The following is a 17943-nucleotide window of genomic DNA, read 5'->3' as shown; positions in this document are numbered from 1 at the left end:
AATAGTATATAAATTCTATTAAAATGGATTTGATCCAAAAATATATAAAATTTGATCATAAATAAAATCGTTTTTGTTCTGTTGAAGCAGAAGATGGTAATATCGTAGTTTCATCAACAAATTTCTCATCATGCAAAGCATCTTGGGGACCTGCTGGTTGGATTAAAAGTCCTAATGTTTTTTACACAACAAAATATAACTATACAACTGTTGTTAATAATTTAGCAACAAATCAATTTATTCTAAGTATTTACTATAACTCTTTGATTGATTCATGTAATATTATAAATAATACCTTAAGGCTCCAGTCCTGCATGATTGCTGCATATAGTTAGGACGAGTATCTAATAAGGAGTAAAAATATACCAATATATTGCACATATACCAATATTTTATAAAAATTAAATATTATCTATTTTTAAAATTTTCGAATTTGACTATATTATCGTTTTAAACATGATATATACTAACTTTACTATTTGATATATGATAAATAATGATATTTTAAAAATTGAAAATTTGGATTTTTAAATTTGCAAAGTATATAGTATAGTAAATTCATAAATGAGTATAATGCGCCCAATTATAACAATTTTCAATCATTTGATAATTCTATGACTATGGATTTTTGTACTTCTAATTAAAATAATGTTACTTTTTAATATATTGAGTTTAAGGTTTAAATTTAATTTAAAAAATCGATTTGTTTATACATAATGGAAAGGAATTTTTTGATAGTATCTTTTGTATATTAATACATTATGACTTATACTATGTCACCATAATATAAGTTCAAATTTTTATCATGCACATCAATATAAAATTGTAATTCAAAAAACACCTACTTCTATCGTCAAAAATACTCTCAATTTGAAAAAATACATCAAAAATATCAAATTTGCAAACCTAATTCTTCGAAATACCGAAGAAGGTAGAATATACAAATAGTGTCGACAGAAACTATATAATTTTCTTTACAAATTGTCGAAGGGGAACTGAGAGTTTTTTCTTATACGTTGAATTATAAATCAAATTATTGAATGGATTTTTGGAAAATTGAATACTCAATTATCGAAAAACCGTTTTGACAAAAAGTGATTAATACAATATTGTTGCCTATATTAAGTAATTATCATATATGATTTTTATTATCATATCAATTAATCGTGCATGAAGTTATTCTCGACGCAAAAATGGTTTTTTATAGGGGTCTTGCAAATCTAATTCTTCTTTCATATATTTTTTTAGAAGCAAACTCACTATATCAAAATAAACTTTAGTTGCATTCTAACAATTTGTCGAAGGGGAACTGAGAGTTTTTTCTTTATTATCAAGATATGACAAAAAATGTTAATATACAATTTTTTAATATTCGACATATATAGTGATAATGTAATATTATATGATTTTATTATATTATGATAGCATATATAAACCTTATCATATTATTAAAACTTTCACAAATCAAAAATCTAGATTCTGTCAAAAAGTGATTTGTCAGATTTTTTCAAAAAAACAAATAACTCATCTAGAAGAGATTGAAAATCAAGTTTACTAATAACAATATAATGTATCACTAATATGCTATAAAATGTCGTGGGCTTTTTTGATTATAAATAGTTTCACCAGTCAAAGTTGAAATTTGTCAAAATACCGAATTCTCAGATAAGATGAACTATAATAGTAATACTCAGTTTAAATATACAATACTATAGTGTATTACATAATGATATTATATACTAAAATAAAAGTATCAAAAACTCATATTGGTGGAGATATTAAAACTTTTAAAATTGAGAGGGGACCGGAGCCTTAACAAAATCATTTAATGGAATTATTTGCCATTCAGATAATTCTCTTACTGTAAAAAGTTGTTCATTTATTAACAACACTGCTCCTTTTGGTTCATATTTGATATTTAACTATAATGCTAATCCAAATGAACAAACAACAGTTGATAGTTGTTACATTGACAATTCGATTTCAACAACATTTTATATAGATACTACAAGGCCTACTCATCCAAGAAGACTATTTACTAACAAATTGATTCATCTTTCAACTGGTAATTGCCAAGCAGAATTTGCAATTATCAATAAAAGTATTGATATAGATCATAAACTTCCTCTCATCATAATTTCTTTAGTAAACTTTAAAAAACCTTCATAATCTCATATTTCAATAAAATATAATTCAACTATCATTTATCTCTAATGAGAGAAAGAAGAGAAATCATAATCAAAATATAAGCATTCTAAATATAATATATGAGCATAAATTCTATTTCTAGAATTCACCATAAATAATTGAAATAACGTAACAGGAAATAAATAAATTAATTTTTTAACAGCTAACAAGATCAAGATTTGATCTCTGACCAGGACAGCAAAGAGATTTAATGTTCAGATGAATCAACCATCAGTCGATAAAGCCTTTTTAATGTATTGAAAGTATTAGGAATAAAGGAATAAATGGATGAAACTTCATTGTTTGTTCTCGATATATTATCTAGATAATGATTTTTGTAGTCTCTAAATTTTTTTTTCACGGTGATAGATTTGTTTTCATTCAGTATAAAAATACTAATTACATTCATAAATCCATATGGATACTTGTTTCTCTAGTAAATTTCCTACAGATCATTTTTGATTGGGAGATAGAAGCACTTAAACAATACCAATATATTGAAAGTTTTCTCAAAATTGTAGTCATCTACATATTCTTATAAACTCCTTTGAATCTCAAAGCTCCAGTATCATTACTTTTATATCTTTGGTATATTTTTCTTGAAATTTTGCCAAGAAATCTGTTCTTCATAAATTATTGAAATGTATAAAAAAAATTTACTTTTTTGACAAAAAAATATTAATTAGAGTAAGAATGTGAAACATGTTTCAATAATGTCTCCATGTTCTTTTCTACAGCCAACATTGGAACACGGAAATCATTGGCGCATAGTCCTGTCTAGTTTTCGACCATATCTGAAGTAAATAAACTTTCTCTTTTTTTGCAAATTTTAGTAAACATTTCTAAATCTTCATAATCTCATATTTCCACATCATAGTTAGTTCTATAATTAATGAGGGAAAAAATATCGCTAGCAACAAAGATTATCGACCAAAATTTCCCATTATTTTTGACATATGAAGTATAGTAATAGTGTTTATGGGCTTATAGAATGACTTTCGAAGCGCCACTAGAATTAACACAATATAAATGCTAATCTCCATTACGTTCACTCGCCAGCAAAATTCAGAGAAACTCGGTAAAAAATGTGGCCGAAGTTTGTGAAAATATTTAAAAATCAATGATGAATTCTTTATATTTTCTCGCTCATGATGAAAATATAAAATTATTAAAAACCAATTTATATTTTTTGTTGACAATAAAATAAAAATAATAATATATATAAAAATTTTACTGCTTACGAGCCTTGGCAGCAGCTTCTGCCTTAGCTTGAGCAGTTCTTTGAGCCAATGCCTTGATTGCGTTTCTATCCATTACACGGCTAACGAATTCTCCTTTGTCGACTTTTTGTTGTCTTCCACGTAACATTTCTCCTGGTCTTGCCTTTGGTTGTCTCTTTGATGACTCTGTTTCTCTGATATCGAAGTTGTTCTCTGCCTGGATCTTCTGTGCAACGACTTGTGCGTTGCAAATTGTCATGAAATCGAAATCTTCATCTTCAAGAGAAGCTTTAACCTTTGTAATTGTTTGGATAATCCAATCGAGACATTCTTGTGTGTTATTGACCTTCAATGGCTCTTTCTGAACAATTTGCATTTCATCCGCCAAATGATAAATGCCGCTTTCGACATTTTCGCGGAAATTCTGTTGTGCGGACATTTCTTTTTCACTTTCATTCAATTCTTCCTTGGATTTGATCAAGATCTTCTTGGCTTCAGTTAATAATCTGTTTCCGCCAACTCCTTTATGGGAAGCGTACTCAGCTTCATCAAGAGCTGACTTTCTTTGGGCGACTTCTTTCTCTAACTCTGCATTTGCCGCTTTGAGATCTTCAATTTGTTTTCTAAGGGTTTCTGCGTTCTTCTTTCTATCCTCGAAGAACTTGTGGATCTCATCTGGATCGTTTGTGCCGAAATATTCACGGATTTCGTCGTATTTCGCACTAACAGATCTGAATTTTTCATCTTTCTTCTCTCTTTGAGCACGGTTGTTACGATTACGAACGGCTGATGGCTGAGAGTTGAGAGATTGGTTTCCTTTTGGACGGGAGTCGTTTCCGCTGTCTTCTGAGATAGGAACATGCATATGTTGCTGAACTTGTGCGGTTTTGGCTTGTATTTGCTGGTTACGCTTCTCTCTGTTGGCAGCATACTTTGCTTGTAAGCGAGAGTACTCCATTTCGGCTGCGTTCTTGGAATGAATTGAATCTCTTGCAATTAGCTCGAGATCTGCAAGATCGCGCTTCTTTTGTTCGATTTCCTTCTTCTGCTCTTCGATAAGTCTGTTCCAGTGCATCTTCTGGCGCTGAAGCTGGTAAACAATCGAATCATAAACTTTCTTCAAATGAAGAGTCTCTTGGTTCTTAATTTCGGCGTTATCTAGCTTGTTCTTGAGTGAAACAAGACGCTCTGCTGTTGTATCCTTTGGTCCTTCGCCTCCTGTTAAATTTTGATACTGAACTTGAAGTTCTGCTTGACGATTAATAGCTTCTTGCTTTTGGTGTTTGAACTTATCGATTTGTTTCTTTAAAAGATTGACTGAATGTGTAGTTCTCTTGATATCTTGAGCGAGATCTGGATCTCTTGTGCGTTTGCTCTTTTCTTTGGTAAGATCCGCAAGCTCTGCACGGAGTTGAGTATGCTCCTTACGGAGATCTTGAAGAACTTGGTCATTATTTTCAAGACGTTGTACAATTGACGTGTAAAAGTCACGTTCTGTGCCTTTAAGATCCTTTCCTTTCTCTTTGATGGAAGCAAGCTCTGCTTCGAATGATTCGGCAATGGGCTTCTCCTCTTCTTGTTTTTGCATTCGAGAATTGGATTTGGTAACGAACAAAAAGTGACGTATTCATCCATCTTTTTTCATATTCGTTTGGAATATTAAAATATATTCTATTTTTAGTGCAAATACGCTGTGAGGGTTCATTTGCTCAAAATTCTGTGAAACAAAATGTAAATTTTTCTAAATATGCAATAATTTGTATTAAAGCAAGAGATGTTATGATGTATTAGATGAGATTTGTTAAATTATAGCTCTGTACTGTTTAGTAATGGCTGAAATTTTCACATATCTATTTTCTTTACTTAAATCCGGATAAATACGAAGCGTTTGGTGTATGATAGTAGTGTAGCTTCAATAACTGTAGATTCGGCTTCTGTTCATTAAGATTGTCACTTGAAAAAATTATTTGTATTAAATGGCTGACAGCTGAAGGATTGAATTGTATAGATCCAAAACTTGTAATTGCTTGATAGGTAACTGAAAATAATCTCCAATTTTTATGAATTCGAAATATTTTGATGCTAAAAAACAATTTCATCACATTTCATTCTATAAAAATTAACTAATTATGAGTAGTGATATCGTTAATGCTAAGAAATTATTCTGAAATTAATGCCTCGCCTTGTCGAGAAATCCTAACTTTTTATACAAAAGTGACAAAAAAAACAATGGCAAAAATGGATATCAATTTTTCGTCTATTTCCCTTTGATGCATATGAAGTTGTATTGAATTGCATTAAAATAATGCCTTGAAATCATATTGAATATATCAAATAGAGAATTTCACCAATGAGTTGATTGTATTCTAAGAGACGAAATAAGTTGCATATCGGTTAGTGGTAGCACCCTGTTTGTTTGTGATCAAGAAATATCATGCGATCAAATAAATTTTGATCAAAAATGATTGATTTCCTTGATTTATATGGTATTTAATCAAGTATGACTCCTCTAGTAGTCTATACATGTCATTGTTCAGTTCAAAACTATCAATCAGAGAAATGAGTTGAAAAAAATTAGGGACGTTAGAAAATTTTAGATGTCTAGCGATGTGACCATATCATCTTTCATTATTTCCCTTGATATTGTCCACCCTAACTTCGACATACTAACATTCAGCGATTTTCTCAAAACAAACTACAAAAAAGACTTAATTGTAATTAATGCAACAGATTTTATCGATCCAACTGGCGGAAGATCATCAAGATCTGATGCTAGAGGAGAGAAAAAGCCAAAACCAGACAATTCCATTACTATTGCGCGAGGAATTAAATCGAAAATTGATGCAGAAATTTCAAAACTCATAGATAGTAAGAAGCGTCACATTGCACAACAAGAAAAGGCTAAAGGAAAGGATCCAAAGAAAAGTAAGCATACATCTGAGCAACAAATTCTATTTGGTGGCCAAATCGAAGTCGTTTTTTGCATTATCAGCTTTCCATATACGCCATTACAGCTCAAAGCACTTGAAGAGTCAGGAATAGACATTGGAGCCTTCATTGCTTTGAGATCTCAAGTTATTACTTCACAATTATCAGAAGCAATGGTACATCACAAGAGTAATGATAAATCTGCACGTGCAACAGCGAAAAGATCATTAATAGAAGGTGCTGATATGGATTCTACTGTTAATGTTGGTGTTTTTCCACCATTACGTTGGGCTCAATTAAAACCAAACGCAAAAACAGATTTAGTATTTGATTCATTGATTACCGGAGATACACATGAAGAAGCATTCGAAGTTTTACAAAAAGAAATCGGAAAAATCATTCGCGGAAGAAATCAATTTCATGAAACGTTCGAAAACAGAGTTTTCAAGTTTATTCCACCAGCACAATTAAATCTTAACCTCGAGAAATTCAAATACTTCCTTAAAATGAGCCCAGGAAACATTTACGACGCTATATATTATTATATTTTCAATAATGGCCAAAATGACCCTCCTCCTGTTATCTCAACTACCACACCTGCCGATCCCTACAACAATATGTTCAAAAATCTGCTTAAAGACATCTCCAGACAGTTTGTTGCGAATCCAAAACGAGATGACGACGAAGATTTCACAAATCCAATAGTTACATACCCATCTATACCATCAATCTTCGATACTGTCTACAGTTTGATCAACTGGGAACCAATAGAAGACCGTGGTCTTGCAGAAAGAGCTGTTTTCAAATTTTACCAAGACCAAGATCAGTATTATTGTGCGGCCGGCCATCATTTAGAGACATTAGCTGTTAAAGCTAACAAGCAGTACATGCTTGGCCTTCCTTCTGCATTTTATGATTGGCAGAACTGGTGTTATTTCAAAGAACACGTTGATTGCATGGATTTTCTTGAAGAAGCAATACAAAATTCTTTAATTGTTACTTCTACTTTGGAAGAAAGTGTTGGAATATTATGGATATTGACCATGGCTCCTGTTTCCAAACAAATTGGCTTTACTAAGAAAGAATTATATTGTCCAATGGTTATTGATGGAATTTCCGAATGGTTAGAGAATGTTTTTGAACAGAAAGAAGTCCAAGAAAAGAAATCACGTGTTTCTGAGAAGATTGCTGATCAAATAAGACACAATAAGATCAATTCTATATTGCCACCAATCCAACAAAGGCTTTCCAATGAAAAAGATCCAATTTATTTGTTACCTTGTTCTCATTCTGAAAACATTTCATTGTCTACACCTTATTTATTCATTAAAGGCTTGAAAGTTGTTGTAAACAGAGACATTTATTACAGTCAGCCTTCATTTGTTGTCAACACTTATTTCAACCAAGATTTGTCTGCAACAACTGACTGTAAAACAACAAATGTTTACGATGGCGAACTAAAAATGATGTTTGGTCCTTCAAACGAAATGACTGTTTTCATGGACAATTATTCCATCAGAATGACAGAAGAAAAAGTCGTTTTATCGATGATAAACAAACCAAACATTTTGATAAACAACAAAGGAGAAATTGTTTTTAATTACGAGAACACGAAATATGTTGTTACTCCACAGGGAACAATTGGAAAACAAACAGAAGATGGTTGGTTGTGGACAGAAAAGAATGGAATGACTTATGTGTATAAGAACGGACAGAAACTCGTGTGTAATAATGATAGAATACAAGAAATCTACAATTACTACACGAAAATTAAGAAATACGTAAGAAGAGATAACTTGGATGTAGAAGAACATGATGATGGAACAATTGTTGTCACGTTTTCAACTGATTTTATATTGAGATTTTCAAAGAACCAGAATTATTATCAATTACCAGGTTTCCCTGATATCACTGTAAAGAATGAAGGATTTTCTTTCTCTGTACAAGGTATTAATTTCTCTGCAAGTAAGAATAGTTTCACAGGATGTTCAGAAAAATTTACAGCAACATTAAATCAAGGTTCTGTAAATATCAAGTGCGGAGAAACAGTTGAAAACATTGCAAATGATGTAGTACAAGCCAAATGCGGTGATGAAATACTTTATACAAGTTCTGAAGGCTTGGAAAGATTCGGTTTCGTTCCTTCCCCTGAAGAACCTGTCAACAAAAAACTCGAAGTTGTTTCGACACTTTGGGGAAACATTGTTCCATTTAAAGATGTCCAAAACGACCAGAGATTGTTAGATTTGCATAAGATGTTCTGTCCAAGATTCTTCGCAGTAAGACCTGATTTCTCTGCCACTGAATTCATCCATAAATCACAGATTCCTTTGGGAGAAGAAAACAATTTCAGAGTTTACGAAGAAGAAGAGAAAATTTCTGCGGATTTATCATTGGATGTTGTTTCTTTGCATAAAAAAGATAAAATACCATTGTTCTTCTACAAGACGAACATCCCTGATAAACAAGCAAGGTTTGGAATATTAAAGACTTTGACAATTCCAAAACCGAAACCGCAAAAACCGTCATCTTCACGTAAACCAAAGAAAAATGAAGTTATCGAAGATCCAGCCGATATTTTGGATTCCGCCGAAACAGAGAGGATGATTTTCACGGAAAACAGGAAGAGAATGTCCACATTAATGGAACAGATCATCACACAAAGAGAGGAGAGATTCCTCTTGGAGATAAACCCACCAGAACCTGAACCTGAAGAGCCATTGCCTCAGCCCCCTGAAACTCCTTCTCCTGCAATTTTGATTGCTCAAATGCAAAAATTCACAGAAAAACCAAGTAAAAGTGACAAATTTGACTTCTGGAGTTCTCCTGAAGCTTTGTACGCAAAACCGGAAGATCCAAACAAGATCAAACCACGTGTGCAAGAGCCTCGAATGCATATGCATGACTTAGTAACTCCTGAAATCAAACCTGATATCGATGAACCTCCAAAAATCGAACAAACTTCTCCGAAAACTCCAGAAAAAGTTAAAATGGCTGCTCCATTACCTAGAACAAGCCCAAGTACCCCACAAACATCTACAAGAATGTATAGAACAGAAGTGTCTAGACCTCAGACTGCTTCTGGATCTCATTCTGCCGATTTCATGACGATGCATATTGGAGATACTGGTTTGCAAATTGTGAAGATTCAGAATACTTCGAATGAACAAATGAAGTACTCTTTCTCACAGCCAACGCATCCGGATATTACTATTCTCACAGTGCCTGGTGTTTTGGCAGCTGGATTGACTTTAACTATCAAAATTAGATTCACGGCAAGGAAAGTTGAAAAAGTTCGTGCTAGTTTTACTGTCCAAACTAATCAGGGAAATATCCCTATTATTTGTAGTGCTACTGTTCTTCAATAAACTTTTTTGTTTTTATTATTTTTGATGTTTTTAATCTAGTACTGTTCATAACGCTAATATTCCAAGAAAATTCAAGATCAATTAATCATTGGTCAAACTTTGAATTGAGTGCTTTTAATATATAATAATTCATATGCAGCTTATATAATATTTAGTATTCTTTTGATTACAGTTAAAATTTCCTCATTATCAGATCAAAATTCCCCAAAATCATGAAACTTTTTGTTGAATTTTTGAAAATTTTAATCAACACTAATAATAAATCACAGTGGAAGTAGATATTATGATGATAATTTTGAGAGTTTTATTTTTTAAACGTTCACCAAGGAATGAAAACATCTTCTCTTCTTTCATCTGACTTTGCTCCAAGTGATTTTCTTTCAGGATCAAGTACAAATCTTGATACATTTACTAGTTCTCTTCGAAAATCAAATAAAAGTCTCAAAAATACTGAAGAACATGAAATTGATGACTTTTTACCTTCACCTAAACGAAACAAAGCAAAAAATGAAGAAGAAAAGCAGCAACCATCAAAATTATTTATAATGATTCATCAGTTATCAAATGTTAAATTTCCTCGAAAGAAAACTACCGATTTTTTTAATCAAGTATATATTAAAATGCGCGTACATCCTGATTTACCAATCATACAGACTGAAACAGTTGCTTGTATGAATGCAAGCCCTGTTCTTAATAGTGGATATCAGATTGATTATTCAAATATCATCCCGTTAGATATGTCTAAATACGCAATCACATTCGAACTCTACTGTATCACAAGTACAGGTGAAAAACTCCTTGGTTTTGCTATACTTCCTTTAACACTTTTAGAAAAGAAATTAATTGATGAAAAAGAATTGCTATTTTACTATAAAAATGAAGAAATAAACTTTGAAAACGAATACAAGAAAGTGATAGGAAAGGTATTGATTACAATTGCCTTTGGATATGATGTTCATCAAGAATTTTTCAAAGAATTAGAGAAACAAGGTCCGCATTTTCTTGAAATTACAGAAGAAATAGTTACTCGCGACCCTAAATTAGATGAGAAACCTAAAGAACCTAATCCGTTTGCATTTGATCATCCTGAAGACAAAGATGTTGATACAAAAATTCCAAAACCAAAAGGAAAGAAGAAAGAGAGAACAAAAAAGGAGAAAAGACCACATAGGAAGCATAAACATTCGAGTACGAATTGGATGGAAAAGGCAAGAATGCGCGGTTGGCTTCCTCCTGGAACAGGATTGGAAAATTGGAAGGAAAAAGCAAAAGAAAATGGTTGGAAACCATTGAATTCTATCGTATTATCAGAGTATGGTGTTCAATGTCAACCATATAATGTAATGATCACAGAATCAGTCGAAATTCAAACTGAATCACAAAAGCAAGAGAAAAGTGAAGGATCTCAACCTCTTGATGACCTTGTTGAGCTTCTTCATATATTAAATCCAGGTCAAGAAAATGCACGAATGAATGACATATCAGATATATCAGAACATGAATTCAAACCACGAAAGAAAAGAGACTTTGGATTCACAGGCACAGTTGTCATTGCAGACTTTGAAGATCAACCAAAGAAAACAGGATTTTCAATTCTGAAATTAAGTGATGATGATTTAGATGTTGATTGCTGTTCTATTTTAGATAAATTAGACTCAGAAGGAGTCCCTGAAGAAACTGTAAGTAACATGATTAATATGACAGTATATAGTAGTGATTCAACACCTGAAAAAGAACAAAAGAAACCAAAACAAGATGAAAATGAAATAAATCTTCTTGGAACAGATGAATTCTTAGCAAAATATGCACATGATTCAATTTTAAACGAAATAGAAAATGTCTCCACTCAAGAAAAGTCCAATTCAGTATTATCTGACTCTGATGATTCAGGGAGTAGTTTTCTCATCAAATATCTCAAAAACAAAGTTAATATTCAATAAAATTTGTTTGTATTTTTATGTTTAATTAGAAAATTTTTGATCATTTTATGAGGAAACAATTAATGGCAATATTCAGCCTAAATAAACATTGAACACAAGTGTGCATAGAAATTACATCCTATTATTGAAGTATTATTTATGCGATAAAAATATATGGTCAAAGAAATAAGGTTAATTAGGTGATTTGTGTGTCAGTTCTGGGGAAAGTCATCCGAGCAGGATGACGATGTTTGGAATAGTTACTTTGAAAACAGTTTTGTAGGTGTAGCAACTCAATATTGTCAAAATTGTAATCTACCAGCAGATAAAGGTCAATATTACTTAGATGAGTGTAATTTTTTTGATGATAACGACCGAGTTATCAACTTTGATTCCATTTCCAACACTTTATTCCTGCATAACCGTTGTTCTTTTAGTAACTGCACTTCGGAAGAAAGTGGAAGTTGCATTTACTACAAAATTGACAGTAATAGTTCAATTGTTCAACGAAAGTTCTGTTGTACAAAATGCCAAAGCCAAGGTGAAGGCCAATTTTCATATACATATGTTGACACAGATAACTTAAACTTTTTTATTGAAAGTTCCCTTTTCGATGTAGGAATAGAAAATGGTGGTAGTTCTATTTATGCAGAACGTGATAATATTGTAGTTTCATCAACAAATTTTTCATCATGTGAATCTGCTTCCATACCTGCTGGTTGGTATAAAAGTCCTTTAGAAAAATACACAACAAAATATAACTATACAACTGTTGTTAATAATTTAGCACCAGATACTATGATTCTAGATTTTTGGAATAACGCATTGATTGATTCATGTAATATTATAAATAATACCATAGCAACATCAGATACTGGAATTATTTACCATACAGATAATTCTCTTACCATAAAAAGTTGTTCTTTTATTAACAACACTGCTCCTAAATATTCATGTTTGATATATAACGATGGTAATGAACAAACAACAGTTGATAATTGTTACATTGACAATTCGATTTCATCAACATTTTATAGAAATGTAGTACCTACTAATACAAGAGAACTATTTATTAACAAATTGATTCATCTTTCAACAGGTAATTGCCAAGCAGAATTTGCAATTATCAATAAAAGTATTTCTAAAGTTAATAAACTTTCTCTTTTTTTACAAACTTTAGTAAACATTAGATTCTTCTCATAATCTAATATTGTGTATTTCAATAATGAAAATGTAACAATCATATAAATCTAATGAGAGAAAGAATATAAATCATAGTATATATTAAAAAACCAAAGTTAAGTTATATACAGTGCAATTAATTCTATCTGATATATTTTCAATTTATTTTTTGTGGATTGCCCAGAAAAAATATCTCCTAGTAGATGTCTTGATAATTATATTAACTATTCCAAGGTAATTAATAATATTAGAGTTGCAATGCAAAATATTGAATAATTATAGTGGAACACAACATTTTGATTTGTCAGAAGTTGATAAGTCCCAATTTTATCATACAAATACTTCACATAGAAGTGTGATGATTGTTTACATATACTTTTATATGAAGTATTTTTATCATAAAATTAATTTGAAAGAAGAATAAAACTTTATAGAAGTGATTCAACACCTGAAAAAGAACAAAAGAAACCAAAACAAGATGAAAATGAAATAAATCTTCTTGGAACAGATGAATTCTTAGCAAAATATGCACATGATTCAATTTTAAACGAAATAGAAAATGTCTCCACTCAAGAAAAGTCCAATTCAGTATTATCTGACTCTGATGATTCAGGGAGTAGTTTTCTCATCAAATATCTCAAAAACAAAGTTAATATTCAATAAAATTTGTTTGTATTTTTATAATTAACTTGCAAAATTTTTGAACATTTTATTCGGAAATATTTACTAATATTGCAAATGACAGTATTGTGCCCAAAAAAACATTGCACATATGAATGCACAGAAACCACATCCTAACACTGGGATTATTTGGCTTATATATGAAATTGTCAAGAATGATCCGTTTTCATAAAAAATAAGGTTATTATCGTAATTTGTGTATAAATTTTGGGGAAAGTCAATATGACAGTATATAGTAGTGATTCAACACCTGAAAAAGAACAAAAGAAACCAAAACAAGATGAAAATGAATTCTTAGCAAAGTATGCTCATGATTCAGTTTTGAACGAAATAGAAAGTGCTTCCACTCAAGAAAAGTCCAATTCAGTATTATCTGACTCTGATGATTCAGGGAGTAGTTTTCTCATCAAATATCTCAAAAACAAAGTTAATATTCAATAAAATTTGTTTGTATTTTTATAATTAACTTGCAAAATTTTCTAATATTGCATAGGACAGCATTGAGCTTATTTAAACTTTGAATACAAGCATACATAGAAATTACATCCTAATATTAGGGGCATTATGCCATAAAAATATGAGGGATTCGAAACCCCATGGGTTCATCCGGTTTCTGTCGTACTTTTTTCCTCTAATGATAATTTATTAAAAAAAAAATACAAATTACTTCACACCTGTATAAAAATACGATAAATGTGTGATAATCTTTCTAATGATTATTTTTGATTCTAATGCCGAACAGCATTTGAATCATAAATAATCGTTTGTTAGATAATTTTTTTGTTGAGTCTACCACTCGCTAAAAATGTATCCTTGGAGCTCTTGATCTCATGTCAGTTGACCTCATAATGAGACATGATCTATACTAATTTGAGGTCAGAAGAATTCAACTTGGCTTTCAATTTCTACAAAACTCCTAAGTCCCACATGGTAAATGTCCTCTGTTGTTGAAAGATGGAAGCACACCTTCGAACCAGGAGCTTCTAACCATTACGAAATGTCTCTCCTGAAACTAGGTCTACTATACAATAGGACAGCTTTCTTCCGCTGTCTCTCATAAAATTAGAGACTTCAGAAGAAAGCTGTCCTATTCGAGTATATTTACATTCTGATAGAAACACAAGTATACAATCTTAATACAGAATTTATCCAAGGTCTCTCAAGAATAGAGGGACCTCGGATAATCTCTGTCTTAATAGACTAATAACTTTTTCTGATAATCAGTGTACTTTGAGGCAAGGTTTTTCCAAAATCTCAACCTATGAGAGACTTCGGAAGGACCTTGCCAAGTTCTAATGCACCGATATCTCTGGAACTTTTCCAGGACCAGAGAGAAGAAGTGTACTTATTTGGATAAAAAGATTATTGATACGTTTGTAAAATGATATAAGCTTCTTTATAAAAATCTTATTGCTTTCGACTTTTCTATTCTTGATAATCCATTTCATATCTTAGAACTTAATCAGAATCCATAATTGATATCCGAAATCTTTGCAGCAGATGTTATCCACATGTGTAGCTTAGCATTTTTTCTTCTAGTGATTACAAGGATATTTTATATAGTAAAATATCAATATATAACTTTTAAATTTTTTTTCATGTCTGATCAAGACATACATCCAAATAAATTCAGCGAGTTACGAAGTATCTACGAATACTACATCGATCCGTATATTGCGCTGTATCAGCTAAAAACGGAAAAAGGAGAAGAATTAATCTCTATTTACAAAAAGATCAAAGCAGAGTTGATTGATTCAAAGAAATATCCACCCACAAAGATTATGAGAGACATTTTAAATATCATTCCGTATAACAATCGCTATACAAAGTCATATTTATCTCTTGCTAAACTCTTATCTGATGATTATCATATCAAAGATGTCGAAAATATTTCAATTATTTCAAACTTCCTATTTTATGAAGAATATGGAATTAAATTATGCAAGTCTGATAAATTCGAAAAATGTAATTTTGAAAATTCCGAAATTCATATAGAAAATACAATTTACGGAGCAATTATGGAAAACAATCTTGAACTATTCATCTCATTCACACAAAGAGAAGGATTTGATAAGGATCAAAAAAATAATAGCAGATTATATCCAAACTCTTATAATAATTATTCATTACTTGAAATATGTTGCTATTATGGAGCAGCTGATTGTTTCAAGTTATTAAGATCAGAATTTAACTCGGAAATAACACAAGAATGTTTAGAGTTTTCATTTTTAAGAGGAAATCCAGAGATCATGAGTGAATGTTTGAAATATCAAAAACCAAATAAATATTGTATGGAATATTCAATTATTTCACACAATATTGATTTTGTTACATTCTTAATGAATGAATACAATATTGAAATCAACTTAGAAGATTGTGGATTTTATAACAACCTTGAAGCACTTTTAATTTATTATGACCAAACTAATGATATTAACAAATGCTTTATTCATTCTGCTTTGTTTAACATTCCATCTCTTTGTGAGTATTTCCTATCACATGGTGCAAATATCAATGAAAAAGGTAATGCTGGAAGAACCGCTCTTCATATTGCAGCAGAAAATAATAGTAAAGAAACAGCGGAACTTCTTATTTCACATGGTGCAAATATCAATGAAAAAGATGAAGATGGAAAAACTGCTCTTCATATTGCAGCAGAAAATAATAGTAAAGAAACAGCGGAACTTCTTATTTCACATGGTGCAAATATCAATGAAAAAGATGAAGATGGAAAAACTGCTCTTCATATTGCAGCAGAAAATAATAGTAAAGAAACAGCGGAACTTCTTATTTCACATGGTGCAAATATCAATGAAAAAGATGAAGATGGAAAAACTGCTCTTCATATTGCAGCAGAAAATAATAGTAAAGAAACAGCGGAACTTCTTATTTCACATGGTGCAAATATCAATGAAAAAGATGAAGATGGAAAAACTGCTCTTCATATTGCAGCAGAAAATAATAGTAAAGAAACAGCGGAACTTCTTATTTCACATGGTGCAAATATCAATGAAAAAGATGAAGATGGAAAAACTGCTCTTCATATTGCAGCAGAAAATAATAGTAAAGAAACAGCGGAACTTCTTATTTCACATGGTGCAAATATCAATGAAAAAGATGAAGATGGAAAAACTGCTCTTCATATTGCAGCAGAAAATAATAGTAAAGAAACAGCGGAACTTCTTATTTCACATGGTGCAAATATCAATGAAAAAGATGAAGATGGAAAAACTGCTCTTCATATTGCAGCAGAAAATAATAGTAAAGAAACAGCGGAACTTCTTATTTCACATGGTGCAAATATCAATGAAAAAGATGAAGATGGAAAAACTGCTCTTCATATTGCAGCAGAAAATAATAGTAAAGAAACAGCGGAACTTCTTATTTCACATGGTGCAAATATCAATGAAAAAGATGAAGATGGAAAAACTGCTCTTCATATTGCAGCAGAAAATAATAGTAAAGAAACAGCGGAACTTCTTATTTCACATGGTGCAAATATCAATGAAAAAGATGAAGATGGAAAAACTGCTCTTCATATTGCAGCAGAAAATAATAGTAAAGAAACAGCGGAACTTCTTATTTCACATGGTGCAAATATCAATGAAAAAGATGAAGATGGAAAAACTGCTCTTCATATTGCAGCAGAAAATAATAGTAAAGAAACAGCGGAACTTCTTATTTCACATGGTGCAAATATCAATGAAAAAGATGAAGATGGAAAAACTGCTCTTCATATTGCAGCAGAAAATAATAGTAAAGAAACAGCGGAACTTCTTATTTCACATGGTGCAAATATCAATGAAAAAGATGAAGATGGAAAAACTGCTCTTCATATTGCAGCAGAAAATAATAGTAAAGAAACAGCGGAACTTCTTATTTCACATGGTGCAAATATCAATGAAAAAGATGAAGATGGAAAAACTGCTCTTCATATTGCAGCAGAAAATAATAGTAAAGAAACAGCAGAACTTCTTATTTCACATGGTGCAAAATAATAATGTTTCTACATAAAATAATATTCTAAATTCATATTCTTTCTATTTCTGATAAATTTAGAAATAAAACAAGATTTTTATGCCAATCGCTCCAAATCACTTGATTTTATGAATATATGTCAAGAATCACACATAATTAATATTAATATTTTTTATTTTCAAAAAGGTATTTTTAATGGGCCAAAAATTGAAAATTTTTAATTTCTCTAGTTTCTAGCCAGAATTAATATAGAGTTCATATGCAAAAAGTGAAACTACTATGGTGTATATATATATATAAAATTATGCTTTTATCATTGATACTATATTATTTTAACATACCACCTCGCAATTCTATAGAAATTCGGTCAGGAAAGAAGAAATATGAGTATCAATCATAGTGATTTTAGTAATTTGATAGGATGATAATTATGCTTACTGAAATTAGATTTAAATGAGCATAAAATAGAAACTATGTCCC

At 31.0% G+C, this 17943-nt stretch overlaps 6 protein-coding genes and 1 pseudogene across 7 annotated transcripts, besides 2 other annotated features; 6 read left to right on the top strand and 1 right to left on the bottom strand.

Annotated features, from left to right (window-relative positions):
• Positions 1–300: 300 nt before the first annotated feature.
• Positions 301–1812: a mobile genetic element.
• Positions 1813–3339: 1527 nt separating this feature from the next.
• TVAGG3_0146940 (coiled-coil domain-containing protein 151 family) lies at positions 3340–5603 on the bottom strand (the record flags this gene model as incomplete). Its single annotated transcript, XM_001324816.1, has 1 exon — positions 3418–4995. One exon carries the CDS (start codon positions 4993–4995, stop codon positions 3418–3420), a length of 1578 nt encoding a protein of 525 aa, XP_001324851.1.
• A 390-nt stretch (positions 5604–5993) lies between these two features.
• On the top strand, positions 5994–9715 carry TVAGG3_0146930 (immunoglobulins domain-containing protein; the record flags this gene model as incomplete). The annotated part of the gene is made up of 1 exon (XM_001324815.1): positions 6005–9703. One exon carries the CDS (start codon positions 6005–6007, stop codon positions 9701–9703), a length of 3699 nt encoding a protein of 1232 aa, XP_001324850.1.
• A 65-nt stretch (positions 9716–9780) lies between these two features.
• Positions 9781–11718, top strand: TVAGG3_0146920 (uncharacterized protein; the record flags this gene model as incomplete). Its single annotated transcript, XM_001324814.1, has 1 exon — positions 10033–11643. One exon carries the CDS (start codon positions 10033–10035, stop codon positions 11641–11643), a length of 1611 nt encoding a protein of 536 aa, XP_001324849.1.
• A 94-nt stretch (positions 11719–11812) lies between these two features.
• TVAGG3_0146910 (pectin lyase-like family) lies at positions 11813–12930 on the top strand (the record flags this gene model as incomplete). Its single annotated transcript, XM_001324813.2, has 1 exon — positions 12421–12825. One exon carries the CDS (start codon positions 12421–12423, stop codon positions 12823–12825), a length of 405 nt encoding a protein of 134 aa, XP_001324848.1.
• A 777-nt stretch (positions 12931–13707) lies between these two features.
• TVAGG3_0146900 (uncharacterized protein) lies at positions 13708–13926 on the top strand (the record flags this gene model as incomplete). Its single annotated transcript, XM_001324812.1, has 1 exon — positions 13708–13926. The coding sequence occupies one exon, from the start codon at positions 13708–13710 to the stop codon at positions 13924–13926; it is 219 nt and encodes a 72-aa protein (XP_001324847.1).
• Positions 13927–14066: 140 nt separating this feature from the next.
• On the top strand, positions 14067–14094 carry TVAGG3_0146890 (annotated as a pseudogene). The gene has a single exon. The product of its transcript is annotated as a tRNA-Ser (tRNA).
• A 430-nt stretch (positions 14095–14524) lies between these two features.
• Positions 14525–14595: a mobile genetic element.
• A 2019-nt stretch (positions 14596–16614) lies between these two features.
• On the top strand, positions 16615–17483 carry TVAGG3_0146870 (ankyrin repeat and SOCS box-containing protein 6 family; the record flags this gene model as incomplete). The annotated part of the gene is made up of 1 exon (XM_001280478.1): positions 16615–17483. A coding segment is annotated over one exon (869 nt), but the record flags the coding sequence as incomplete, so codon positions are not given.
• Between the last annotated feature and the right edge of the window lie 460 nt (positions 17484–17943).

Source organism: Trichomonas vaginalis, chromosome IV (genome assembly GCF_026262505.1).
Source record: "Trichomonas vaginalis G3 chromosome IV, whole genome shotgun sequence".
Taxonomy (NCBI): domain Eukaryota; phylum Parabasalia; order Trichomonadida; family Trichomonadidae; genus Trichomonas; species Trichomonas vaginalis.
This window is presented reverse-complemented; position numbering and strand designations above follow the sequence as displayed.